Source organism: Lithobates pipiens, unplaced genomic scaffold (genome assembly GCF_037356315.1).
Source record: "Lithobates pipiens isolate NorthernLeopardFrog02 unplaced genomic scaffold, aLitPip1_a1.2 Scaffold_16, whole genome shotgun sequence".
Taxonomy (NCBI): domain Eukaryota; kingdom Metazoa; phylum Chordata; class Amphibia; order Anura; family Ranidae; genus Lithobates; species Lithobates pipiens.
In genome coordinates, this window is record NW_027507748.1 from 639,272,812 (window position 1) to 639,289,471 (window position 16,660).

The 16,660-nt window shown below is 43.9% G+C and overlaps 1 protein-coding gene across 5 annotated transcripts in view; it reads left to right on the forward strand.

Annotated features, from left to right (window-relative positions):
• Nucleotides 1-16,360, forward strand: part of LOC143984010 (uncharacterized) — a 179,881-nt gene extending 163,521 nt beyond the window's left edge. For all 5 annotated transcript variants that reach the window (XM_077484264.1, XM_077484263.1, XM_077484265.1 and 2 more), the window contains 2 exons: nucleotides 3,748-3,816; nucleotides 7,883-16,360. In XM_077484264.1, the coding sequence (XP_077340390.1) occupies nucleotides 3,748-3,816; nucleotides 7,883-8,733 (920 nt within the window). In that variant the 3' untranslated portion in view covers nucleotides 8,734-16,360. The remainder of the gene's footprint in view (nucleotides 1-3,747; nucleotides 3,817-7,882) is intronic.
• The last annotated feature ends 300 nt before the right edge of the window (nucleotides 16,361-16,660 follow it).

Here is a 16,660-nt window from a genome sequence, read left to right on the forward strand (position 1 = left end):
AACGCACCTAAACCAGACAGAAATCGCACAGGACTCTTTCAAATCGCACTGTGGCTGGCCCGAACATATGTGAACAGGTTGTAAGAACTCACTGAAACGCACATGAAAAGTGATGTCTCTGCAAATTAAATCTTTCCCATCAGTTTCCATGCATGTATGGTGTTAACGAGCCCTAAAAAACTCACTTGACATTAAAAATAAGTTTAGCACTGACCCCCGAAGGAGCAGCTGATTTTATTGGGCTTACCGTTACCTTCTTCACCTCGTATGCGTCTAGGGGTTTCCCAAGGTAGATGGCCCGAAAACTGCAGAGACTGACGACAGATCCACTTGAAGGGATTTTTATTTGCAAAAAAGTAGTTAAACAGTCTCTCAGTATAGGATCAGAGGGTTTAGGTGAAAAGTCCAGGTACTCTTAGTATCAAAGTCAGAATGAAGAATAACTCTCTTACTCTGAATAAATCCAGAGAATAGTCATTCACAGCTGGATTCTCACCCTAATTGGATAGTGCTTCTCCCACCAGGCCTAGCAGCCAACAGGGTGTTTGAGTCAGGAACAAGTCTCTGCCACAGACTTTGTTAAAGAACATGTAAAGGAAACTTGAAACTTATTGAACACTCGTGTGGTACCAGTATCTTGCAGCCGTTTTTGGCGATACCGCAGGAGATTGGATTCACTTGGGTCCTTCAGCTTGTCCAGGCTCTTGTTGAGACGCCAACCCTTGCGTGGCCTTCTCCCGAAGAGTCCTCCCCTGGATAACTTCACAGTTGCTGGGCCTCTCCACTAAACGAGACGGCACCGGACCACCTCCGAATCCTTCTTTCAGCTTCCTCGCCTCGGGCTAGCCAGCCCCGAGACGTAAAGTCGGGTGGATCCGCACCCCAGGCCATGAAAGTCCTGGGGGCTGGTCAGGAGGACCAGGACCATGCAGTCAGAACATACTTCTGGACCGGAACCCCGAAACACATGACATCCGCATCTTAAGTACCCCCTCCCAGAAGGCACAGCAAGAGTGACACTCCCACTGATCTGGTTTAGAGAGAAAGTAACCTTAAACCTTAAAGCACCCAAGTGACAGCTCCCCTGTGGCCAGGCTGAACAATTTCAGTCCAGTCAGACTGATGCTGATGTCAAAATTTTGAGTAATCAAACCCAACCAAACTGCGGTTTAAGGGTAACATTAAATTTAAAAAAACATATAGCGCGTGCTCTTCAGAAGCCGGCGCTACATAGGTATCGTAATTGATATTGGTGAGTACTTAAGAAAAAGTATCGGTACTCATACTTGGTCTTAAAAAACTGGTATTAGTGCGTTAGAGGGAAAATTTTCTATTTGAGACACTAGTGTTGGCGACAGCAAGGGATTCCCTCGCACTGGAGGGATGTCCTCTCACTTCCTGTTTACGCTTTTGGGACAGAAAATGAAGGGAAATCTCCCCAATGAGACACTTATGGAAAAAAAAAAGCCAGCACGGGTTATAATCCTCCCTTACTCTATTGAAATTTTTTTTTTAAATGTGCCTGTAGTTCTACTTTAACGTTTGTGTGCATTTACACTAAATTGACATTGTTTTTCAGAGGATAGATTTGTCTATCTTTTTTATTTACTTTAAAGCTGAACTCTGGGCTAATAGCTTAATTCACACAGGAAATACATATAAAGGAGTGTCTGTTAAAGGAGTTGCATTTATGTTTATCCAGTTCTGAGATATACACAGCTTTGCCACACAGCACTGCCCTGTCTAGAAGGGGACCTGAACTTTGCTGCAGTTTCACTTACAAGTCCTCCCCACCCTCATCCTGTGACAGGACAGAAAAAGGAAAAGCAGATACTGATGAGGCTATCTCTCTGTTACTCTGCTCTTTTCTCCTATAAACATGGCTTTTTTTTTAGCACGAGCGCTGCAAAACACCAATAAAAATGTAGGTACCTACACGGTTAGAAAAAAAATGTACTTTTGATGCTACAGTGATGCATACAGAGCTGCATTCATTTTATATCTACCTAGAGTTTGACTTTAAAATATATTGTCAAAATTAAAGTATCCTTCACTTCCCCATTTAAAATGTTGATTGTCGCTCAATGTTTTCTTTCTCTTTTGTTTGTCCTGATTACAAGGAAACCAAAACCTTCAATTATATATATAGTGAGTGAGTGACTTGTATAGCGCTACCTATGAGAACTGAATCGCCTCAGGGCGCTTTTTCTTGCCACAATCTGCGGCTTTGTGTTGTCCTTTTACCCCGTAAGGTCCTGACATGCTTACAAACACATACAACATTAACATACACATATTAAGGCCAATTTTTTTTTTAGACAAGGTCTAATTAACCTAGCAGCATGTCTTTAGAGTGTGGGAGGAAACCAGAGGACCCAGAGGAAACCCATGCAGACACAGGGAGAACATGCAAACTCCAGGCAGATGGTGTTGTGGTCAGGATTTGAACCAGTGACCCTATTGCTGCTAGGTGAAAGTGCTAGCCACTACACCACTGTATGTATGTATGTATGTATGTATGTATGTATGTATGTATGTATGTATGTATGTATGTATGTATGTATGTATGTATGTATGTATGTATGTATGTATGTATGTATGTATGTATATATATATATATATATATATATGTATATATATATATATATGTATATATGTATATATATATATATATATATATATAATTTATTTATTTATTATAGAGCTCATCCCGGATAGGTTCCATAATGGGGAATGGCAGTAGACTTTAAACCTTTATGAAACCACAAGGAGCTATTCCTCACTTTCCAGCTGACTGCAAAAAACATTAAAGCCCAATGCCAGCCACAACAGAAAAATACCCTTGTGGACTCTCCCATTTTGCAAGGGTTAAAGCGGAGGTCCACCCTAAAGTGGACCTTCCGCTCATTGGAACCCTCCCCCCCTCCGGCGCCACAATTGGCACCTTTCAGGGGGGTACAGGTATCTGCACCCATTTCCGGCGTAGATTCTGCAGAAGCCACCCCCCTTTCCGCAAAATCTACGCCCCTTTCCGAAGGTCCCCCGCTGCCTGCTGGGAAACACACGGATCCCAGAGACAGCGGGGACCATCCTTATTGCGCAGCGCGACTCACGCATGCGCAGTAGGGAACTGGGAAATGAAGCCGAAAGGCTCCACTTCCTGATTCCCACACCCAAGATGGCAGCGGCAGCACCCGAGAGACGATCGAGAGATCGGCTTTGGGTGCCGACATCGCGGGCGTGCTGGGCGGGTAAGTGTCATTATTTTAAAAGTCAGCAGCTGCAGTATTTGTGGCTGCTGGCTTTTAAAAAAAAAACGGCGGACTCCCGCTTTAAATACTCATTACAGGAGAGGCGGAATCACTTTCCTTTCTCCTTGCTTCAGCAGGGTCCCTCCAGCAGCGTGCCTGGTCCCACCTTGCAGCCTCCTCTGTAAGCTGCTGTTGGCCCTGATTACATGCCTGCCCCACCATATACAGTAGAGGGTTAATAGGCCTGCATTGTACATAATGATGCAGAGTGACTGCCTATAGTCCAGAGCATTGAGGAGAAAAGGAAAGTACCACAATAGCGAGGAGAGTGGTACATAATTCTGCCTCTTCTTGATTTAGCAAACATTTAACCCTGGCAGCTCAGAGGAAGGTACTTTTTTTTCTGTGCCCAGAGTTGGGCATTAACAAATTTACCAGTTAACCTTCTTATGGTCTGAATAACTCCTGTTGACCTTCTAATTATTTTTATCTTCAGATTTTGAGCAAGCATTTGCCTTTCTCCAAGCAAGTGGATGTTTTTATAATTGTATGAGTGGAACAGAAGGTAAAAATGTATACAACATATTTTTTATATATTCTATAAAAAAAAATTAGGTTTGCATATATAACAAAGGAACTATCACAAAGGGTGTTATTTGATATAATGGAATGCGTTTCACTAACAGAGTATGTTTTCTTCACAATGAGGTAGGGACAGTGTGTTTATAATGCCGCGTACACACGATCGAACTGTATGACGTACTTAGTCCGTCATACAATCCGACGGACAATCCGGCGTTCTTTCCACTGAATGGACTTGACCACACACGGATACACAAACAGTCCGACGAAAGCTTGCGCGATGACGTACAGCACGTACGACGGGACTAGAAATAGGAAGTCCAAGACACAGCAAAGTCCTGTAAATCCTTTCTGGGCATGCGCCATTCTTAGTCCGTCGGACTAGCATACTGACGACCGTATTGTCCGCTGAAACCAAAGTACGACGGAAAGATTTTTGGGCAAACCGAAATCTTTAGTACTCCGGACTGCACGCTGAAAAAGTCCGCTGAAGCCCACACACGAGCGGATTGTCCGTTGAAATGTGTTTCAACGGACTAAGTGCGTCATACAGTTCGACCGTGTGTACGCGGCATTAGTGATGTGGGAGCACTGTTTATATCGTCTTTAAAGGGTAACTCCATTTTTCTGGGGGAAAAAAAAATAGTAAATAAAGAAAAAATATAATATAGCATATACAATTGCGACACAAGTCATATTGTAATTGAATGTTATTAAAAAATACCCTTACTTTTCAATCTGCAGCCACTGTCATTTTCTGAAAATGCAATGCAATGCAATATGGCTACCTGGAGGTGTTCAGTATACAGAATGTGTACTGAACAAACCCCAGAAACATAATTTCCTACTTGTGTGATCGGCTCACCAATCTTCCCAGAAGTCTGCCTAAAATACAAGTCAGATTTCAGGCATCCCCTGCAACAAAAATTTCATTTTTGGAGAGATACTTTCAATAGAAACACATCTAAAGGGATGCCGGCCCACCGAATTTCCTCATTAGAGTCCTGTAGTTGCACAGCTGATTGATAATTAACAAACCACACCCATTAGACCCACTCAGCACAAAGGAACAAACAGGGATTGCTTCAGAATAACAAAAGGTAATGTAGACAAATGTATGCAGAAACACTCAACATTCTAAGGTGGAAAGAAATAGAGTCACAAACCATAGCAGGTAGGTCTTGCTATTGAAATGTGCAAGACATATAAGAAGTCAATATTTGACTCCGCTGATCAGGTTCTACCTACCCTGTTTTCCCAAAAAGAAGACCTAGCGTGATTGTCGGTGATGGCTGCAATATAAGCCCTACCCCTCAAATAAGCCCTACCCCGTTTTCCCGAAGCCCTACCCTGAAAATAAGACCTACAAGGAGTAGGGCTTATATTGCAGCCATCACCGACAATCACGCTAGGTCTTATTTTCGGGGAAACAGTATAATTAAAATATCAGTTTTGGATGGGCAGGACAGGTTATTTAGTAGTAATTAACACACACCCTTACTCTAACAAAACCACAATAAAAATTGATGGCTTCTGGCCTTCAATTCTTTTGATTTGTTAAACCTTTTACCTTGAGTAAAAGATGTGAATGAGTGAAATAATTTATTCAGTTAAAGTGGTTCTAAAGGGAAAACATTGTTACATTAAAGTAGCTGTAAACCCTCACATATACCCAGTGAAGTGAACAGTCTCAGATGATATGCAGGGATGAAACAAATCCCTACATAAATTTTGCATGTATATCTGCAGTCTTCAGCTTGCTACATTCTTTAGAAAGTTAACCAGTTCCCGACCGGCGCACGCCAATGTACATCGGCAGAATGGCACGGGCAGGCATATTGGCGTACAGGTACGTCCAATCTTTAATGCCGCCCTGCCATCGTGATCGTGCCGCCGGCGGCGCACTCGCGTGTCGGTCGGGACCCCCGTGAGTCCGGTCGCGGGTCCCGTGGACTCGATCGCCGCTGGCATACCCGTGATCGTCTCACGGGGCGGCTGAACGGAGAAATGCCGTTGTAAACAGCATCTCCCCATTCTGCCTAGCAACTAGTGACACTGATCTCTGCTCCATGTGATTGGAGTGTGATTGGAGTGTTCACTAAATGAAAGCCCAGCCCCCCACAGTTAGTAACACACCCCTAGGAACACTTAACCCCTACACTGCCACCCACTGGTTAACTCCTTCACTGCCAGTGTCATTTACACAGGAATCACTGCATTTATATAGCAGTGATTGCTGTATAAATGACAATGGTCCCAAAAATGTGTCAAAAATGTCCGATGTGTCCGCCATAATGTTGCAGTCACAATAAAAATCACTGATCGCCGCCATTACCAGTAAAAAAAAAATGATTAATAAAAACGCCATAAAACTACCCCCTATTTTGTAAACGCTATAACTTTTGAGCAAACCAATCAATAATCGCTTATTGCTAACCAAAAATATGTAGAAGAATACGTATCGGCCTAAACTGAGGGAAACATTTTTTTTATATATTTTTGGGGGGTATTTATTATAACAAAAAGTAAAAAATTTGTTTTTTTCAAATTGCCAATCTATTTTTGTTTATAGCGCAAAAAAACCCGCAGGGGTGATCAAATACCACCAAAAGAAAGCTCTATTTGTGGGAAAAAAAGGACGCCAATTTTGTTTGGGAGCCACGTCGTATGACCGCGCAATTATAAGTTAAAGTGACGCAGTGCCAAATCGCAAAAAGTGGTCTGATCTTTGACCAGCAAAATGGTCTGGGGCTGAAGTGGTTAACATTGTGCTAGAATTTGTTTTTCCTGTTTCAGCTGTGGGAGTGGAGTCTGGGCATACACTGTGTGTGAACTGATTGGAGGAAAGTCCCACCCCCCCTCCACACAGGCAGAGGAACAAATATACTGCTAATCTATTAATCTATTTATAGCACTCACCCCACACACATTTTCAGCTGCTTTTATCTCCTGTGTCAGAGAATTTGTCAGAAGATATCATGCTGATAACAGAAGAACAGAGCAGCAGAAAATCACAGAACTTAGTGCTTTGGAGAGAGATAAGTAAAAAATACATTTATATGTGCCCAGGTCAAATGTAATGAATCGGGTTTACATCTACTTTGCTTTCCCTCCATTAAGTTAAAAAAAGTTCCATTATCTGCATCGCCCCCTCACCCCCCCTAAATACCTCATTCAATCCAGCGCTGCACCCATCTGCTGTGGCTCTCTTCTCTCTTGCCTGTCACACAGGACAGGCTCCTGCTGCTGTCAATCAAATCCAATGAGCAGAGGACAGGGCCAAGCTTCGCTTTGTGTGTCAATGGATACACAGAGCAAGGCTCAGGAGTGCGACCGCACGTGCGCCACCATAGGAAGTGGATTAATTGGTGGAACACGGAGAAGAGGAGGAGCCTAGAGCGCCAGTAGGGGACCCCAGAAGAGGAAAATTAGGGCCACTCTGTACAATAACATTGCAAAGACCAGGTAAGTATAAACCTGTTTATCATTTCAATAAAAAAGAAAAGAAAAGGTTTATAACCACTTTAAAAGAAAACAATTTCTAGCAACACATATACAAAAACTCGCATACATACATACATATGTACTTCTGTGAATAGTCTCTTTGCAGCAACACCTTGTTTAGGTCCTGGCCCTCTCAGAAGGAAGAAAGGCATAGCAAAGAAGGTGTCCTGTGATCCTCGGGGACAGAATGCAAGACTAGCAGTAGAGTGTAGTACAGGGATATGCAATTAGCGGACATCCAGCTGTTGCAAAACAAGTCCCATCATGCCTCTGCCTCTGGATGCCATGCTTGTGGCTGTCAGAGTCTTGCTATGCATCATGGGACTTGTAGTTCTGCAACAGCTTAAGGTCCGCTAATTGCTTATCCCTGGTGTAGTAGGTGTAGAGTATAGACTAGTGTAGTAAGTGTTACATGCATCCAGTAAATACCCTTATCTGCAAGGAACAGAATTCCAGAGGTTACATGGCAAAGGTTTTTGTGGTTGTGCTTTACATCCAAAGTCTAATAAAAATGACTCTTATGTTATTGTGTATTTATTTCACAGATGACCAGGCAAAGATTAGTTCCAGAACTACTAGCAGAGAGACGTACAATGAAAGTGATTCAGATTGTGTTGGTTCTTGTACAGAAGTAGAAGACCAAGGGGAAATCACCAGAGATGAAGACCCTGATGGGATGGAATCTGGATCACCTGAATCAACCCAAATAAACAAGAAAGTAGGGCAATGCACAAGAGATGAAGGCCATCATAAAGTGGAAGCTAAATGTTCCAGAACATCTTCATTGTCCGTAAACAGCAAAGAAAAAGAAATCTCTAGAGATGAAGACCACAATGGAATGCAAAGTGAATTGTCTGAATCATCTTCAGAGAGCAACAGGAAAGCAGAAAGCTGTAGAGGTGAGGGCCATGATGATATACAAACTGAATTGTGTGAACTATGGTCAGAGAGCAGCAGAAAAAAGCAAAGCACTGAAGGCGTGTACAAAGACAGAATGGAAATGGAATCTCCTGCAGCATCTCTAATTTCACCTTCAGCAAGCAGGGAAAGTGATCTGATTCTGCCTGAGAACGCCTCTCCGAGACACAGGCCTTTAGAAGAAATTCAGTTAAAGACCATGAAAACAAATTTGCGGGTTCTGAATTTTCAGCTAAAAACCTTACAGTACCAATTGCAGCAGCAAACCGAAGATGGAGATGTAGGTTTTGCCACAAATCTAATTCAGTTTTTAAGAAAAGTTCCAGAAGATAAAAAGTTGTCCACTCAAATGTCTATTCTAAAGGTCTTATCACCGGTTTTGGGTCAGCAGCCAATGTCTACATCAAACCCTGGTTGTGTACCACAACAATATACAAATCAGTCTTCCCCCAGACTTAGTGGACAAACTAAGCCATAGCCGCAAGCCAGAAATGTAGACATACAACGATAAATGGCTGTCACAATACAGAACATTATATACTTATTATGACATAGCTGTCTTAAAGATGATAATGGTAATATTGTGTACAATTGTGCTCATAAGTTTACATACCCTGGCAGAATTTATGATTTCTTGGCCATTTTTCAGAGAATATGAATGATAACACAAAAACTTTTCTTTCACTCATGGTTACTGTTTGGCTAAAGCAAGGGTGCCCAACCAGTGGCCCGGGGGCCACATGTTTCCCACGGAGCCCTCTGATGTGGCCCGCGACCTCCTGCTCTGGGATAGAATAGAAAGAATACTGTTATTAAAGGTCAGCTTATTACTAAAATCACAGTGTATATATGGGCATATCTGTTCTGCAGTGGTTACTGGGCTGCTTTCAAACTGATCCGCAGGTACAGAGTAGTTTACCTGCAGGTTACCTGCACTGAGCCATAGACTTCTATTACCTGAGAGTTTGGTGAGCTTTCTGAAAGTGCACCAAACTTGCAGAATATAATAGAAGTCTATTGCAAACTGCAGGAAAGACAAAAATACACTCCGTTGCACGAGTGGTGCGGGTAAACCGCAGCGCATCAGTGTGAAAGCAGCCTTGGACCCCTTTCACACGGTCAGTCCGACAGTTCGATCAATTGGACCCGTCATTCACCTCTAAGTAGTGGCACACATAAACCGACTTGTGTTCTACCTCCAATACGATCCGCCAAAAAGTATCGCAGGCTGCAAATGCAGAGCGGACACGGATATGCCATCAACCCATTGTGGATGGCATATCCACAATGGGCTCCACTCATTGTGGCCTGCGACCGATTACCAAGTCGCTTAAGTGGCCCTTGCTCTTCAAAAGGTTGGGCACCCCTGGGCTAAAGCCATTTATGCATGCAGTGGTGGCTGGTGGTCAAATTTTTTTTGGGGGGTGCAAACAAACTGAAAAATACTGAACCCCCCCCCCCTCCATCATTTGCAGCCTCACTGTGCCCATCAAATGCAGCCACTGTGCTCATCATATGCAGGCAGCCACTTGTGCCCATCATATGCAGCCACGTGCGCCTATCAAATGCAGCCATGTGTGCCTATCAAATGCAGCCACTTGTGCCCATCATATGCAGCCACTTGTGCCCATCATATGCAGCCACTGTGCCCATCAAATGCAGCCACTTGTGCTCACCATATGCAGCCACTTGTGCCCATCATATGTAGCCACTGTGCCCATCAAATGCAGCCAATTGTGCCCATCATATGCAGCCATATGCATTTGACCGACCCCCAACTCGCGGCTCTGGCAACACCCAACCCACACCTACCATGCGTCTCTGGCAGCACAACCCTCCCCCCCCGCGCGGCTCTGGCAGCACTGCCCCCCCCCCCCTCCACACGTGCATGGCTCTGACAGCACTTGCCACAGCAGCTTTTACAGGGTGTCTTCTCTGCTCCTCTTCCTAAGTGCCAGGCATCCGATAGGGTGGCCTGGCACTTTGGCTAATCAGGAAACAGGTCTGCCACCCTGCCTCTTGATTGGCGGGGAGGAAGGCTAGTGTGAATATATGAAAATAGTGAAAATTAATTTGCTATCATCACATAATTGGGTGGGATCAGGGCGCACTCTCTGCACCCTGAGCCCACCGTATTTTGAAGCCTATTAGAGCCTCTGGCTCTGATCAGGTGCTTCAAAAAGCACCACCCCCTCCCGCCCCCCCACCATAGGAATCCATGCGTCCAGCATCCTGAAAGGGGCCTGGCGCATGGATGGGGGGGCAGCGCCCATGATCAACTGTGTTTACTCTTTTTAAATCATAGTGACAACAGAAACTAACTAAATGTCCCTGATCAAACGCTTATATACCCTAGTTCTTAATACAGTGCATTGCCCCCTTTAACATGAATGACAGCTTGAAGTCTTTTGTGGCATTTGTGGATGAGACTTTTTATCTTCTCAGATGGTAAAGCTGGACATTCCTCTTGGCAAAAAGCCTCCAGTTCCTGTAAATTTATGGGCTGTCTTGCATGAACTGCACGTTTGAGATCTCCCCAGAGTCGCCCAATGATATTGAGGTCAGGAGACTGAGGTGGCCACTCCAGAACCTTCACTTTATTCTGCTGTAGCCAATGACAGGTCGACTTGGCCTTGTGTTTTGGATCATTGTCAATTTGGAATGTCCAAGTACGTCCCATGCGCAGTTTCATGGACAATAACATACTGCATTCATCTTGCCATTCATTTTGACAGAATTTCCTGTGCCTTTGTAGCTCACACATCCCCAAAACATCAGCGATCCACCTCCGTGTTTCACAGTAGGAATGGTGTACCTTTCATCATAGGCCTTCTTGACTCCTCTCCAAATGTAGCCTTTATGGTTGTGGCCAAAAAGCTAAATTTTGGTCTCATCACTCCGAATGACTTTGTGCCAGAAGGTTTGAGGCTTGTCTCTGTGCTGTTTGGTGTATTGTAAGCAGGATACTTTGTGGCATTTGAGTAGTAATGGCTTTCTTCTGGCAACTCGACCATGCAGCCCATATTTTTTCAAGTGCCTCCTTTTTGTGCATCTTGAAACAGCCACACCACATGTTTTCAGAGAGTCCTGTATTTCACCTGAACTTATTTTTGGGTTTTTCTTTGCATCCTGAATAATTTCCGTAGCAGTTGTGTCTGAAATATTAGTTGGTCTATCTGACCATGGTTTGGTTTCATCAGAACCCCTCATTTTCCACTTCTTGATTAGAGTTTGAACACTGCTTATTGGCATTCTCAATTCCTTGGATATGTTTTTATTTCCCTTTCCTGTTTTATACAGTTCAACAACCTTTTTTCTGCAGATCCTTTGACAATTCTTTTGCTTTCCCCATAACTCCGAATACAGAAATGTCATTGTAGCTCTGGATGAAACAAGGATGGGTCTGTCAAACTCAATGACCTTTTATACATGTAGCCCGGGCTCCTGAAGAGCATGCGCTATGTTTTTCAAAGTTAAAACTTTACCCAAACTACAGTTTGGTTTGGGTCTATTTGTCTAAATTTGACTTCTGTGTCAGTCTGATTGGACTGAAAGATGTTCAGCCTGGCCACAGGGGGCACTGTCTCTGGGGGCGGGTGTGGAACTATGGTTTGGTCAGGCGCTTAAAGCGGGAGTCCGCCGGGAGTTCCGCCGTTTTTTTTTTTTTAAAAGCCAGCAGCTACAAATACTGCAGCTGCTGACTTTTAAAATAAGGACACTTACCCGCCCAGCGCGCCCGCGATGTCGGCACCCGAAGCCGATCTCTCGATCGTCTCTCGAGTGCTGCCGCCGCCATCTTGGGTATGGGAATCAGGAAGTGGAGCCTTTCGGCTTCATTTCCCAGTTCCCTACTGCGCATGCGCGAGTCGCGCTGGGCAATAAGGATGGACCCGCTGCCTCTGGGATCTGTGTGTTTCCCAGCAGGCAGCGGGGGACTTTCGGAAAAGGGCGTAATCTACGCCCCTTTCCGCAGAGAGCTATCCCGGAAGTGGGTGCAGATACCTGTACTGTACAGGTACCTGCACCCCCCTCCCCCCTGAAAGGTGCCAATTGTGGCGCCGGAGGGGGGGAGGATTCCAATGAGCGGAAGGTCCACTTTAGGTTGGACCTCCGCTTTAAGTTACTCTCTTTCGGAGCCAGGTCAGGGGGAGTGGCCCTCTCGCTGTGCCCTCTGGGAGAGGGTATTTAAGATACGGACGTCACGTGGTTCGAGGTTCCGGTCCAGTATGAAGTGCTGATTACATGGTCCTGGTCCTCCTGACCAGCCCCCAGGAAGGCTATGGCCTGGGGTGCAGTTCCACCTGACTTTAATGCCTCAGGGCTGGCTAGCCCAAGGCATGGAAACTAGAGGAGGATTCTGAGGTGGATGGGTGCCGTCTCTGGTCCGGGAGAGACCCATTGAACTTTGAGCATTCCAGGGAAGGGCTCTTTAGAAGAACACCACGTACAGGGGTTTTCTTAACAGGAACCTGGAAGGGCCGAAGTAACCGAGAGAATCCGGTCTTGTGGATATCGCCAAGTAGGTTGAAAGATCCAGGTATCCTATAAGTGTTCTACAGCTTAGTTTCCTATATGTTCTGCAACAACGTCAGTGATAAAGACTTTGTTCCTGAGTAAGCACCTTGTTGGCTGCTAGGCCTTGTGAGAGAGGGACTGTCCAATCTGAGTGTTCATCCAGCTGCGAATTGCTATTCTCTGGATGCAGTCAAAGTAAGCAAGTTCCTTAACGTTTATAGACTTTGACATGAGAGTACTTGAATTCCTTTCCAACGCTCTGATCCCAAGTTAACCACTTCAATACAGGGCACTTAAACACCTTCCTGCCCAGACCAATTTTGAGCTTTCAGTGCTGTCGCACTTTGAATGACAATTGCGCGGTCATGCTACACTGCACCCAAATGAAATTTTTATCATTTTTTTCCCACAAATAGAGCTTTCTTTTGGTGGTATTTGATCACCTCTACGGTTTTTATTTTTTGCGCTACAAATAAAAAAATACCGAAAATTTTGAAAAAAAAATGTTTTTTTTTTTTCAGTTTCACAACTTTGTAAATAAGTACATTTTCTCCTTCACTGATGGGCACTGATGGGGCTACACTGATGGGCACTGATAAGGCGGCACTGATGGGCACCAATGTGGCACCAATGAAGTGGCACTGATAGGCGGCACTGATGGGCGACACGGATGGGCGACACGGACGGACACTGATAGGTGGCACAAATTGGCACTGATAGCTGGCACGGATGGGCGGCACGGATGGGCGGCACAGATGGGCATGGATAGGCGGCACAGATGGGCATGGATATGCGGCACGGATGGGCATGGATAGGCGGCACAGGTGGGCACTGATAGGCGGCACAGGTGGGCACTGATAGGCGGCACAGGTAGGCACTGATAGGCGGCACAGGTAGGCACTGATAGGCGGCACAGGTGGGCACTCATAGGTGGCACAGGTGGGCACTCATAGGCGGCACAGGTGGGCACTCATAGGCGGCATTGGTGTTATACTATAGTAATGGATGCCAATCAGTGCCAAACAATAATGCATGCCAATCAGTGATGCCCATTGTGGGCACTGATTGGCATCCATTATGGGCACTGATTGGCACCCATTGTGCTGACTGGCATCCCTGGTGGTCTAGGGAGGATTACCTTTTCCCTGGTGGCGTCCCTGGTGGTCCAGTGTGGGCATCCTCGGGGGGGGGGGGCTGTGCTGATAATCGATCAGCACAGACCCCCCCTGTCAGAGGAGCAGCCGATCGGCTCTCCTCTACTCGCGTCTGACAGACGCGAGTGAGGGAAAGCCGATCACCGGCTCTTCCCATTTACACTGTGATCAGCCGTGATTGGGCACGGCTGATCACGTGGTAAAGAGTCTCCGTCGGAGACTCTTTACCGAGATCGTAGTTACCGGGTGTCAGACTGACACCCCGCAACAACGATCGCCGCGATGCGTGCCCCCGGGGGCGCGCAGCGGCTCATAATCCTGATCACGTCATATGACGTCCGGTCAGGATTATGCAACCACTTTGCAGCCGTCAATTGCCTATAGGGCGGGCGGCAAGTGGTTAAAGACTGTTCAATGGTTGAAGTTTGAAAATAAAATCCATTCAAGTGGATCTATTGTCAGTCTCAAGTTACTGGGTCATCTAACACAGGACAGCCCCTAGACATGCAACAAGGAGAAGCGGAAGGTAATGGTAAGCCCAAAAATAATCAGCAGCTCCTTCGGGGGTTAGTGCTACATACACACACACTAATTACAAGCAAACGGATCACAGGTGAGGATGGTTACCTTTAATAGCCATTTAAACCCCTTTATGTTAACTTGTGTGCATGTTATCAGGCCACAATCACCAGGGTATGTAAACTTTTGATCAGTGTCATTTTGGTAGTTTGTGTTGTCATTATGATTTAAAAAGAGTAAACACGGTTGATAATAAATGGCTTCAACCAAACACTAACCATGAGTGAAAGAAATGTTTTTGTGTTATCATTCATATTTTCAGTCTCATTCATATTCTCTGAAAAATGGCCAAGAAATCATAAATTCTGCCAGGGTATGTAAACTTATGAGCACAACTGTATGAACAGATTGTTGTCATCAAAATGTCTATTTTGCACTTCTTTGTACATATATAGTATTTGTATGTTTTGTCTGTTCTGTATTCGTGACCATATAAAGAATAATCATCATCAAGCATTAAGACAAAACAGATGTTTCCATACAAAAAAAAACACATCATTTTCACCAGGCCCAAAAAACGCAATGAGAATGCTTTGGGTGAAAGCTTTCACTAAGTCCTTTTTCCATTAAGTATAGGAAAGAGCCAATTACAATAACGTCTTTATTGCTCAATCTTCTCTAACTTGAGCTAACCAAAATCTGGTTTGTTGCAAAGGGTTACCGTGGAAAAAGTTACCAATTGCACTATTTTAGGAATTTAGTCGCACCAAAGGTTTTTAGTTGCTTACTAGCATAGTATGAACATCTTACTGACACTTGACTCTCATGTATCAGTTGCAACATGCTATAAAGAAGAATGGAGAATATTCTCACTTTCTGTCTAGCATGAACCTTTTTTTGAAAAACATTTCCTGTGTGATAGGATGACAGGCTTTCCTATTCTGGAAAAGCCATCATAGACAATATTGTATCTGAATGACTGAGTACAATGGGCATTTTTACATGTGGCTGTGCTGTATTGAAGTGCACTATGATCAGAAAATGCCAAGTGCAGCGTGAACATAGGTCTGTGCAGAGGACATGAGTATGGCAACTTTCTATCAATTGGGATGATTGGATTGGTGTCCTAGGAGAAAAATGTTGCACAGGTAACATTATTTCTGTCAAAGGCCCTAGGAATGCATATTCCGTTTTATAATATAGCTTTCAGTTTAATGTTGAAAAGAGGGAGGAGGGGGCTAAGAGGTGACAAACCTCGGGACCTTTAAACGGTATCAGATGTATGGGTCAAAACACCCAAAAGTAGAAATGTAAAAAGTTTTTTTTATTACAAAATCGTTAAAACATGAAAAAAGGAAGACCGTAATACATCCATACAAAGGGATATATAAATTATTTAGACATGTATATGTAAAGCGCTACCACTCTCAACATGTTTCACTCGTTAGAGTTTCTTCAGGAGATTGATGGTATAGCTCTTTTGTATGCTGAAATAACAAAATAAAAATGAGAAAACATCCTTTTAAGTACATATGACATAGATGCAACAACAATAGAAAAAACAATTGGCTTAGTAATTCCATCAACAACCAAGCAATTATTTATAAAACCATAAACACAATGTCAAAATTACAGGGGCATAGAAACAAATGATCAAGAGTAGGAAATAGGTCTCACCACATATGCCTGAATTCCAAAAGTAGACGTGAATATAATAAAATAGAAACATTTTTATGAATCTTAGTATTTGGGATGTGGTATCTTTAGTTTGATCTCTTCATCTTGTTATCACTTATATTTCAGTTTCATGTTGTTTTTATACAGTATTGTGCAATTATATTTTATACTTATACGTTATATTTGATGTGTGTAAAAAAAAAAGTGTAAGGAAAAACAATAAAAAAAATTATATTTTGACTGGTTTTAAAACTAGTTCATTATTAAGAAAAATGATTGGGAACATAGTGCTATTTCTCTTTATAGAAGGTTACTGAGCTAGGGCTGCCGATGCTGTCCTCTTAAAAATGTAGTTTTATGGCTGTTATCCTGACTTGATTACTTTTTGGATACCGACCTGGAAAATACAAATCAGCAAAGTCAAAAGTCCCCATCAGCAGAGTAACTCAAAGTGGTGTACCACTGAAGGCCCATCCAGACTGCTTACACCAGCCACGTATGCCAGATAAATAAGGACTCGTCACATCGTCTTTCAAAAAC